Source organism: Stylophora pistillata, chromosome 10, assembly GCF_964205215.1.
Source record: "Stylophora pistillata chromosome 10, jaStyPist1.2, whole genome shotgun sequence".
NCBI classification, from domain to species: Eukaryota; Metazoa; Cnidaria; class Anthozoa; order Scleractinia; family Pocilloporidae; genus Stylophora; species Stylophora pistillata.
The window spans coordinates 21,675,710-21,687,734 of record NC_142528.1 but is presented as its reverse complement, the minus strand read 5'-3'; the positions used below and the strand labels follow the sequence as shown (position 1 = coordinate 21,687,734).

General features: G+C 39.0%; 1 protein-coding gene and 1 pseudogene across 1 annotated transcript; one reads left to right on the top strand and one right to left on the bottom strand.

Moving 5' to 3' along the window:
• Positions 1–7,367: 7,367 nt before the first annotated feature.
• On the top strand, positions 7,368–9,350 carry LOC111346571 (ATP-binding cassette sub-family C member 4 pseudogene; annotated as a pseudogene).
• A 1,324-nt stretch (positions 9,351–10,674) lies between these two features.
• Positions 10,675–11,664, bottom strand: LOC148722232 (uncharacterized). The gene is made up of 2 exons (XM_088735505.1): positions 11,500–11,664; positions 10,675–11,198 (listed from the first exon to the last, which is right to left on the bottom strand). Exons 1-2 carry the CDS (start codon positions 11,512–11,514, stop codon positions 10,842–10,844), a joined length of 372 nt encoding a protein of 123 aa, XP_088591631.1. The 5' UTR covers positions 11,515–11,664; the 3' UTR covers positions 10,675–10,841.
• Positions 11,665–12,025: the final 361 nt, after the last annotated feature.

Below are 12,025 nucleotides of genomic sequence, written 5' to 3'. Positions count from 1 at the left end.
CACTATAGCAAATAATTTTTCCTGTTTCTCTATGCTGGTCTAAAATTATTTTTCCTGTTTCTGTATCCTGCCACTTTATTATTGTTATTTTTCGCAGTGAAAGATGTACTTCACTATAGTACTGAATTGTGTGCACGTGGTTATATGTAAAAGATTCAATTTTGTCCTGCTATAGTTAACTTTTCCATGAAAAATGTTTCATTTGATATTATAGTTATAAAGAAAGTGTTAATTTTGAAAGTTGTAAGCTGATATGTTGACATTTTGGTGACAGGTTAAAAACCTCTTCATTCTAATTACATATATTCTAATGAGCTAAAAATCTAGCCCCCATTTTACTGAAAGCAGATATATCCTGATATATCAGCTTTTGAAGCTGCATAAAGGTAAAGTATTCCTTTGTTTGAATATAAAAAGGACATGTTGAGGTCAACTCTACTGGTGGTGTGAATTAAGACAAATCTTCCTGTACAGTTTACTTTTTTAGCTCTTGTCCTTTTATATCTTGTCCTTTTATAGCGCAAACATGGTTTACTTAATTATTATAGAGGCCATGCTCTAAGAATGTGCGCGTGCTTATTCGCTTGTCTACGTGATTTTATGCGCAGTACAGCATACGTATGCGTAGTGCAGTTATAAGGATCCCCCCATAGGTTATGATGGTTATGTACAAACGACAGAGGTCAGTAAGTTTTTTCATTTTTAATATGGAAAGGTTCTTTAATATACATCTATATAAATATGAAACGCAGACATGATGAAATGATAAATATTGCAACGGTCGATATAATTTAGTGCTTGTGTTCCTGACACATTATAGGGTTCAAAAGTTTCGAGCTTGAAGTATTCTATGGTGCACATGAACAGGCTGTGTTAAACGCCACTCCTTCCATTGTGATCATACGGGACGGAACACATTTCCTTTGATTGTTGTTGTTTGCCATTGAACTAAAACATGCGGTTGTGGATGAGGTAATCTTCTTACAAATGGGAACAGTAACTTTCTTGTTGCTCGGCAAACTAAATGACACAAATCTGCCAGTGTAACAACTGGGCTCGTCACCAGGGGATCTCTTTTGTCTCCATGCGGCAGCACCCAGCGTGGACAGGACTCTGCCATCTTGAATTCCACGCACGAGTTTGTTAAAGCCAGCCGCCCGGCCATTTCCACGGTGAAGAAAAATTGCGAGGATAACGGCTAGAATCTAGAAAATATAGATCCTTTGTCAACTTGTTATCAACAGTATATATTACAATTGTTTTGATGATAAAAATGCACTTGAATAAAGATCTAAAATAGAAACTCTTTTATATTCCAACAGTATTTCTAAATTATTTGACCAGAAAAGTACAGAAAGTGTGCCTTGTTGTCAGGTAACACCATTCTGAAAAATAACTAGTTGTGGAATGAAATTAAGGAATAAAATGAATTCTCAAACACACGTTTAACAAGAACTAAGGTACATTGATTTACCTTGTAAACCTCCATAACTAAATTCTTTAGTATTTCTTGTCGGCTTCAGTGAAGATTCTTTACAATTTGTTTCTCTGTTTCTTTACCCTCTTCGTAGTTGATTTTGATTCTAAGAGACGTTTCTCTGTACTTTTATAGAAATGAGTGTTCCTAATTTGGCGCTGAAGTAAATATCTAAAACTGAGTTACTACCACTTTTCTTCCTGAGTTTCATGTTGTTCCCGTTTCGATGATAAATTACAATTTCTCTGCTATATCTACTAACGGGACCTCAAAACGTCTTTGTAGAGGAATTCATAAGACTCCGTTTGAAAATTAATTTGATATGATTAACGCATGAATATGTTCTATTTTAAGAGATAAGAGAGTATTTATAGCGTACCATTTTGCCTCTAGAAACCTGTTTGGTTTATTAATTTGCTAAGCACGTAGAGAAAATGATTCTATTTATTCTTTAATTTCAAGTTCGTACAAAATTAGGTACTTTTTGACTGAAATATTAAATTTTTTTTTTTTAACTCATTTTATCAGCTACTTTCAAGGGAAGAATGTCTGATACTGGCAAGAGACTGAGAGAATTTTTAACATCACATCATCTTACACATCACAAGTGCATGAAGTAACATTTGGACGAAATGTATATAAGTAACATGAATCCTTGATTAACATTCCTTTAATGATAAATGCAGATCTAGAGTCATATTTACCCAAATAGTACTTCATTAATTTACGGTAAAAACAGTGTCACAGATGAAATACCACTGATTTTCTGGCAAATCATGGGCTGAATGCAAAAAAAGGAAAACAAATCGTTTTGACAGAGAGCTAAACCCCATCTTTCAATAATTGTATGTTGGGTTTTTTAGACCTCATTGTGGGGGGTTTTGGAAGGTGTAGCAAGTAAAAAAGTCTCTGGAAGAGTTTGAAGGCTTTGCCAAAGAAAGAACTTCTCAAGAGTGGTAAATGTCAGAAATAAATACGATACCCAGATGAAAAGTTGTGATACGTGACAAATAATCTCTCTTTTAGCATCCATGACAGGACCTCTTTCGAAATCGTGTTTCGCACCCTCGGTTATTTAAATGCTGCTCTTAAATAGTTTTATAATATAAGCGAAGCACTATTAAGATGAAGGTCCATGTGTACCACTCCCTGTGCAATACTTTTTGCTGGTGCCCATGCATTGCACAAGGCCCGAGAGTTTAAAATTTCTGATGCAGAATTATCTGTCGATCCGACCTGATCAGTTTCCTTCTCTGGAGAAAATAGCCCCGTTGGAAAAAGGCGGTTTTTGCATGATCAATTTGAAAGCTCGACATTTTGTAGATAGCTGTACTCAGTTTCATTGATTATTGCTAGGGGAGTGGTGAACCATTTGCCCAAAAAATTCTCGCAAGTTTCCCAAATTTTTATGAAACAGTCGTCATACGATACACTAACATAGGCGTACATATAAAACACGTTAAAAGAAATAGCTGCCTCTGTCATTTCGACGGCCAAATATATCAATGATACGATCCATGTCTCTCTCGACTACAGAGTTGGCATATTCCCTTTCAGTGTTAATAAGTGTGATGTTTCTAACACGTTGTTGCCCCATGTTGCTGCGGAGGTAAGTTTTCAATCTGCGCAACCCACTGAATGATCGTTCTGCAGAACATGATGTAGCAGGTATCACTGCAAGGATATGTACCATAGTAGAAAACTCTGGGAACATATCAAATAGATCATTCTCGTGCATTGCCTGCAGCATTTCTGAAACAATCATGTAGCCTAATCCACGTACACGACGAAAACTCGCGTACATTTTCTGCTCGGCTTCCAGAATCTCCCCGTCGATTTTGTATTTAGCAACTCGGGAGAAGCTTTCTTTATCTGGTGTTTCACTCTGACAGATAATTCCCAAATCACGAGTATTTCTTGGTCATTAGCGCTAAACCTGAGCTCAAGTTCGGACAGTACCTTGTCGATGGACGCATAGTAAGTGTTTATACGATGGTGCGATTCCGGTGTCTGCGTTTGTCTTTGCGCGTGTTCACCTACAAGGGCTTGAAGGCGGCGGGGCGGCGTTTGTCTGGGTGCCCTGGTTTCTCGTAATTCAAACTGAGAATTGGTCAGCCAGTTCTTCATTTTCAGACCCATTGGTGATGCTAACTGCCATACGCTTTTGAAACTTTCTTCACTCCGACACTGGCGTAGGGTCTGAATGGTCAAGTCGGCATTTCTACGAGCGGAGATGACGTCGACCGTCTTCCCCTGAAGATATCGGCACAGACTATTAGTGCTGCTCAGGATTACTTTCAGTACACATAGTCCAAAGACAAACTCCAAGTCGCAAATGGCGTTGAATAAGGCTCTGCTCTCAGAGTAGGTTTTTGGATCTTTGTCTGAAGACAGTATGAGCAGGGTTTTACAATCCGTTCCATTTGCCTTTGCGGCTTCCCACCGGCATGACCATCGTATGGTACTTAATGAATTCAGCGTCAGTTTTAGATCCTTACCTTGTACTTCTGTGTCAACAAACAAGTAGTGTCGTTTGGGATTCGCTTCTAAAAAGTTGTACAAAGCCTGGATAGTTCCCAGAGCGTTTCGCAATGGTTCAATCTGTGTCATAGTATCCTGAAGGGCGAGGTTGAGCACATGTCTGCAACAGTGGACGTAGATACCGAGCGAGGAGCACTCTTCCATTCTTGTTGAGAGTCCCTTGGGTACACCATTCACATTAGCCGCCCCATCGAATGCTTTACCAACAATGTTCTTGAGATCAGGATTGAGTTCAGTGATAGCAGATTTCACCAGTTCATACAGTACTTCGCCTTCGGTTGATTTTGTGGAGTAGAGACCAATGAATGCTTCTTTCTTCGTTCCATTCAGCGCGAAACTAAGGCAAAGTGAAACTTATTCTGTTCTGCTAATGTCTGATGTTTCGTCCAAGATGATACCATATCATCCGCTGGTTCGTACATCGTTTGTGATACGCTCGCGAATGAGGTCGGGGATAATTTGTAGCAGTTCGTTTTGTATCACGGGAGATATCCACTGTGCATGCTTCTGAAGCTGGCTTTCAAGTTTATCCTTCAGTCAAGCTATGTCCTTGCACCGCAAGAGAATTAGCTCCAGCAAATTACCTCTATTTACATCACTGCTATTACTCAAACTATCACGTTGTTCATCGTGGCCCCGTTGGGCGATGTTCTGTTGGGCCGTAAACATGAGACATTCAGTGATAACTTTCAAGTAGTCCTGATTTTCCTTCACCTATTGTTTGTGTGATTCCTGGAGTTTGCCAAGTATTGAAGTATTTTTCTTTTTATATGCTCTGCTATCAATCCATTTCGCCCTGGCCGTTTGATGGTTCTCACTCCTGTGGTGTTTAGTGAGACGCTTTATCTTCTTCCAATTGTCAAACCTGAACGTGAAATCGTGGGCATTTAAGTTTCTGGCATGGGTAGCAGCACGCTGTATTTGTTTCACAGTTGTAGCTCAGCCATGGATAAAGTTTGTACCAGGCTGGATTGAAATCTCTAGAAAAAGAGATTCACTGCCGTATTTTTTTGGGTCGTAGCACTTCAAGATAGGTTGCTGAGGGCCCTCGTCTATATCACCGAACTTTTGGAAAGTACCACTATATACATTTGTATCCAAGGAAGAGTTGTGCATACCATCTACGATATCTAACGTATCTGGGGCGCTATTATCCATGATAACTGACTTCTGGGACTTTTCCAGAACACTGTTATCTATGACAACTGAAATGAACATATGCCGATCAGCACTACGCACGATTTCAGAGTTAGCACCATTGTCTACGATTTCTGTTGTATCCGCAGCACAAGCACCATTGTCAGCACTATTATGTATGTTTTCCATAGCCATTATCTCTGACTTATCCGAATTACCTTTATCCATGATTTCTGACTCATCTGTTACACCGACATCCATAAATTCTGACGTAGCCGGAGCACGCCGAACACCATTATTCACTTGAATCAACTCGATTTCTGACTTATCTGGAGCAGTATCTAATGAATCCACTATATCGGTACTGTTGTCATTCTGAAGATCTGAGCCAACGTCTTCGGCGTCGATTTTACTGTATTTAAGCATATTTATTGTTTCACCGCCGCCGGTGAAACCTAGTTGCGATTGATTTGGCGCACGAGAAACAGTAAATTTAACTCTCTTGCCTATATGCGTGGTTCTTGCATGAGTGTCTTGGTACTCAGCAACGATGCCTTTTTTTTTACATTCGAAACTGGTAACGCGATGGCGATAGGCCCGCTTACGTTTTTGTGGGGCTGGATTCGACATGTCTAATATGGCATAAGGCGAGTTTTACACAAAAAAAACTTATGTAAGGTGCGTATTTGTTTCGATTGTCGCGTAAATTTTTGAAAAACTACGGGTGTGAATTTCGCTGGCTTTACGCCATAAAGGACGTGGTAAACCAGTTAAATTCACACGAGACAGTGGTTGCCGAGTACGTGACTCAGATCTTCTGAGAGTCTCCAGTGGACAATCTACAATATGATTCTAGAAAGTTATGCCGAAATTGACTCTAATTAATTCACGATTGGAAATTCCCCACACTAACTAGTGTAGTGCAGCACAGTGCCTAACAAAAAAGAAATTACAAATATGTATATCAACGTATGATCCCCTTCAAAATAAACCAGAAAGTGATCACGTGCTAAGCAACCACTGTCTAGGGAAAATAAGCGCGCATTCATCCCCCGAAGGGGAAGATCAAAGACCGGACCCGGGAGAGAGTGGAAATTGAACCTATTTTCAACGCCCACTTCAGATTGAAACAGAAACTATATCTTCGAAAAAGAATACACAGACACATGCAAGCTTTTTTAAAAAACTAGCTTTGCCCAAATTTCTCATGCTGCCCAAAAAGTCAGAGTTGCCCAAAATTTGGGGGGCTGCAGCCCCCCCCGTCCCCCCGACCCGTACGCCTATGAGTAACTGTCTTGTTGCTCGCCAAAGTAAATGACAAAACTCTGCCAGGATAACAACTGGGCTCGTTAGGCTTAGCCACAAGTTGCTCGGCAACTTTTCGGCAACTTTTGAGATTTTCGGCAACTTTTTAGAATTTTGGCAACTTTTAGAATTTTCGGCAACTTTGGGCTTTTTGAGGTTCTTTGAAACCACTTTCTTCACGTTTTGAGCCTCATTGGTCAGTTTTCGATAGACATTTATTCAATTTATTCTAAAATACAATAATTAGGGCCCCCCACCCCCTATGGGTTGATTTTTGTGATGCCTTATCACGAGGTCAGCGGCATCACGTTGCACATTTTTCAAGATGGCGGACAATTACAGTGATTCCAATACATCCAACTCAGATGAATCTTGTCATTCTGATAGACTATTTTTTGATCAAGTGAAATGAAAAGAAGCTCTGATATCATCACTAGACTTTGACAAATAAAGTTTTGATAAGAAGCAATGTGCAATTTTTTAATCTTTAACACCCGAAAAAGGTACGAAAAGCAGAAAAATTTTGGCAACTTTTCGGCAACTTTTTGGAAATTCAGCAACTTTTCGCCAACTTTTTGAAAAAAATAGCAACTTTTTGGAAACCTTTAGACACTTTTATCGGCAACTTTTTTGGGATTCATCGGAAACTTGTAGGCTAGGGCTCGTCACCAAGGGAACGTGGAAGGGACTCCGCTATCTTGAATTCTATGCACGATTTTGTTAAACCCAGTCGACTGACCATTTTCACGGTGAAAGAAAATTGCGAGGATAACGAAGAGAACCTAGAAAATACAGATCCTTTGTCAACTTGTTATCGACAGTATATATTCAATTGTTTTGATGATAATACTGCACTTAAATAAAGGTCTAAAATAGACACTTTTTTATATTCCAACGGTATTTCTAAATGATTCAACCAGAAAAGTACAGAAAGTGTGCCTTGCTGCCAGGTAAAACCATTGTGAAAAATATTTAGTGGGGAAATGAAATCTCATACACGCGTTTAACAAGAAGTAAGGTTCAACGATTTACCTTGTAAACCTCCATAATTCAATTCCTTAGTATTTTTTGTTGGTTTCAGTGAAGATTCTTCACAACTTGTTTCTATGTTTCTTTTTCTTCTTCAAAGTTGATTTTGATTCTAAGAACGTTTCTCTCTACTTTTATAGAAATGAGTGTTCCTAATTTGGCGATGAAGTAAATATCTAAAATTGGGTTACTACCGCTTTTCTTCCTGAGTTTCATGTTGTTCCTGTTTCAATGATAAATTAGAATTTCTCTGATTTACCTACTAACGGGACCTCAAAACGTCTTTTTAAAGAAATTCATAAGACTCCGTTTGAAAATTAATTTGATACTATTAACGAATGAAACTGTTCTATTTTAAGAGCTAAGAGGGTATTTACGGTGTAACATTTTGCCATTAGAAACCTGTTTGGTTTATAGAATCGATGAGCACGTAGAGAAATTCTACGCTGCATTACACGAAGAACAAAAATCATGTTGCATCCTCTGTTTATTCTATTTATTCATCAACTTTTAACAGTTCCTACAAATCAAGGTAATTTTTTGATTGAAAAGGAAAAAACATTTTTAAAAAGATTTTGTATTGGCTACGTTCGTGGGAAAAATGTTGTCTGGTTCCAAAATGATTTGAAGGAGCCTAACAAGAGACGGAGAGAACGTTTACCATTTCATCATCTTACTCATCTTATAAGAAGTGCATCAATTAACATTTGGACGAAACATAAATGACTAACATGAGTCCTTGATTAAGATTCATTCAGTCAGGTAAATGCAGAATCATATTCACGCGTCTTCTATGATTCAAAAGTGAAATTTGGTTTGTTAATTTAAAGAGGACTAAAACAAAGAGCTGATAAATAATAGTAATAAAAAAAGGTTTCTTTCTTTCCCATTAACTGACTGCCTTAACAAGACTAAGTGACCAACACCTTTTAAAAAAGTTTCCCTTGAAGGTTAAGGCTAATGGTAGAAGACTGGTGTTAAATTTATAAAAATAAGTTTTGATTTTGTTTTCAGCTTATGCTGGTCTCGCTCTTGTTTACGTTATCCAAACTCTGGGCATGACTCAGTACACTGTTAGAAAAACCTCTGAAGTGGAAAACTACATGACGTCAATTGAGCGAGTTATAACCTACACCAAACTCGACCGGGAGCCTGGATACGAGGAAGAGCGACAACCCCCAAAAGATTGGCCTCGGCGAGGAAGAATTATATTTAGAGGGGGTCCTCAAGTGCTGAAGAAAGTAAATATTAGCGTCAAAGGAGGAGAAAAGATCGGAGTTGTCGGCCGCACGGTAGCTGGGAAGTCATCTTTTGTGGCAGCTCTTATGCGCATGCCAGATGCTAATGGAGAGATAATCATCGACGATGTTCCAGTTAAAGAGATAAACCTCCAACAAGCGAGACGAGGTATCTCGGTTCTTGGCCAAAGTCCAGTTCTTTTTAGTGGATCATTGAGAAAAATTCTTGACATTTTAGACAAGTTTGAAGCCGTTGAATTATGGCAGGCTTTAGAAGATGTGCAACTGAAAGATTTAGTCCAGAGATTTGAGGCCAAGCTCGACCACGAACTGCTGGAACAAGGCGCTAATGTCAGTGTCGGAGAGCGGCAGTTAATTTGCTTAGCTCGTGTGCTGCTACAGCGAAGTAAAAGAGTCGTCTTGGACGAGCCAACTGCGCATGTTGACCCAGACACAGAGCAGACGATATGGAATGTAGTGCGGGACAAACTGAAGGAGTCCACTGTCATCACTATAGCTCACCGTTTGAACACGATTAGAGAGACTGCCAGAGGATTTTGGTCTTAAAAGATGGAAAAGTTGAAGGATTTGACAAATATGATTCGATGATAAATAATAACTGAGAAGCGCTCTAAAGTGAAATACCTTGATTGTGCAGTCAACTATGATCCTGCAGAGGTGAAATGATTATAACGCTTTTAATCTTTTGCAGAACTCTAATTCTGCACATCGTGGAAAAGAATGATATTTGCTGCTTGTTGTTCGGTTTTGGCTTCTAGACACTCCTAAGCATCATGTGGCTGTTACGCATGCGCCGAGGGTTGATAGTTTATGTTATGATTCTTCAATAAACTTTGTTTTCCATGAAGTCATTGTCAGGGCCGCTGGAATGAGTCAAAGCCTGGCAGCGGGGGGCAGAGGCCTTTGTTTGAGTTAATGGTTGTGTACTGTTAATTTTTTTAGTTTTATTTTCTTATGACTTTTTGACATCGTTCATGGAGACTGTCGTTAACAATGTTTAGAGAAACTTATCACTAATTCGTAACTATGCATTAATTCAGTCTTCGCCGAAAGATTCAATGCCAGATATAATCAAATTGATAAAGCTTTGGAACGTGGGGTTATGGTCCGTAAATATTTCAGGCAAATAAAGACCCAGATTCTGTAAAAATCGAAAGCAAACGACCAGAGCAAAGTATTATCATGTCACATCGAAGATTTGAGACCAAAAGGAAAAACCTTATTAAGTAACGTCGAGAGCAATAAATCGAACATTCATCCTTAAAACATAAAGCAACTGTTAGCAATCGAAATTTGTCTTTTTTTAGCAATTAAAATTATAGGTAATTAATGCCTCGTCAATTGTGTTACTTTCCTGATGAGGTAAATCGTAAATCGTGAATCGTTTTCAGAACAATTACTTGCAGCAATTAATGCTGAATTGCGAGTTGTTAAGGTTAAGATCGGACGTCTGCATTTTATCAGGCGCCTCTTGCAGCCGCTTCAGTCCATGTATCGATTTCACCTTTCCACCCATCCCACCCCAGGGAAGGACATCCACCACACCGTAATCTCGTGCGTGGGAAACGTCTCCTACCCCTAACCCTGCATGAGACGGGACCTACGGCTTTACGTCTTATCCGGTCGCGAGAAGACGAAGCATTGCGAGGGAAGCGTCTTGCTCAAGGACATAACGCCATGTCCCGGTCAGGACTCGAACCCGAGTCGTCTGACCCAGAGTCCAGTGCACTGACCACTTGACTAAATACGCCCCTTAAGGAAGAATCGTATTCACCAACGAAAAATTTCCACTTGATTATTTCTGACGCAGTCGATGTTGACTAAAGCATAATGTGTCATTCCTGCTTAGTGTCAGCTGCACAACTCGAAGAGTTTTATCAAGGAAGTAAAGGTTACGCGCAAACCAGCGTGCAAATAGATCGGTGAGGGTTTTTTTTAATACAGCTAAGTTCGTAAAATATTTACATGTATATAAATATCCGACAGATATGGACATACTACGAATATAAATGACTCAACGGTCGATATAAATAAAGTCCTTGCTTGTGTTCCTGACACTTTCTTAAGGGCAAAAGTATTCAGTATTAATTATTCTATGGTGCACATGAACAGGCTGTACTAAACGCCATTCCTTCCACTGAAATTATATGGGACGGCACACATTTCCTCTGGTGGTTGTTGTTTGCCATCGAGCTGAAACATGCAGTTGCGGAAGACGTAACCTGCTTACAAATGGGAACAGCAACTGTCTTGTTGCTTGGCAAAGTGAGTGACGCATGTGCACCAGTGTAACAGCTTGGCTCGTCACCAGGAGACCTCTTTTGTCTCCATGCGGCAGCACCCTGCGTGTACTGGACTCCGCCATCTTGAATTCTACGCGTGATTTTGTCAAAAGCAGTTGCTCGGCAATAACCACGGTGAAGAAAAATTGCAAGGATAACGACGAGAACCTAGAATAAATAGATCCTTTGTAAATTTATTAGCAACAATATATATTGTAATAGTATTGAATGAATACCCTTAAACTACAGCTCAATAGAAATCTTAAGCATAACTTGAGATTATAAACTATAATATCTTGTTTCAAAAGTATTTCTAAATTATTTAACCAGAAAAGGTCATCAAGTCTGCCATGTTGCCACTCACATGAAACCATTTAAAAAATATTAAATTGAAGAATAGAATTGAAGAAATGAAGGAATTATTCTAAGCACGGAGTCGTTTAATAAAAACTAAGTTACTTTGTCTCACCTTGTAAGCGTCCATAGCTCAATTCCTTAGAATTTCTTGTTGGCCTCTGTAAAGATTCTTCACAGCTTGTTTCTATGTTTTCTTTTATTCTTGAAGTTGATTTTGATGCCGAGAAGAGATTTCTTCCTCCTTATAGACTATCGAGTGTTCCTAATTTGGCGCTGAAGTAAATCTCTAAAATTGGGAAACTACCGCATTTCTTCCTGAGTTTCTTTATCCGTTTAGCAATTCCGTTGTATGCTGCATCCTGACTCACGTTGCAGAAGTGCAGTTTCGATGATGAATTAGGTTTTCTTAATTTTGAAATGTTTGTTTGAGAAATCGAGTAAACTTTATCAAAAGAGTAGTGAACTGAGTAGTGATCGGCAGATAAAACTGTTCTATTTTAAGATTAAGGGGAGTATTTTCAGTCAAATCCTACGTAAAATAAATGGAAGCAGCTTTACAGTTAGAAGGTTGTTTAGCGTACATATGTTCTTTAGTATTTATTAAACTCTTGAGTTGTCTCTGCGCAGAGAGATTCTCC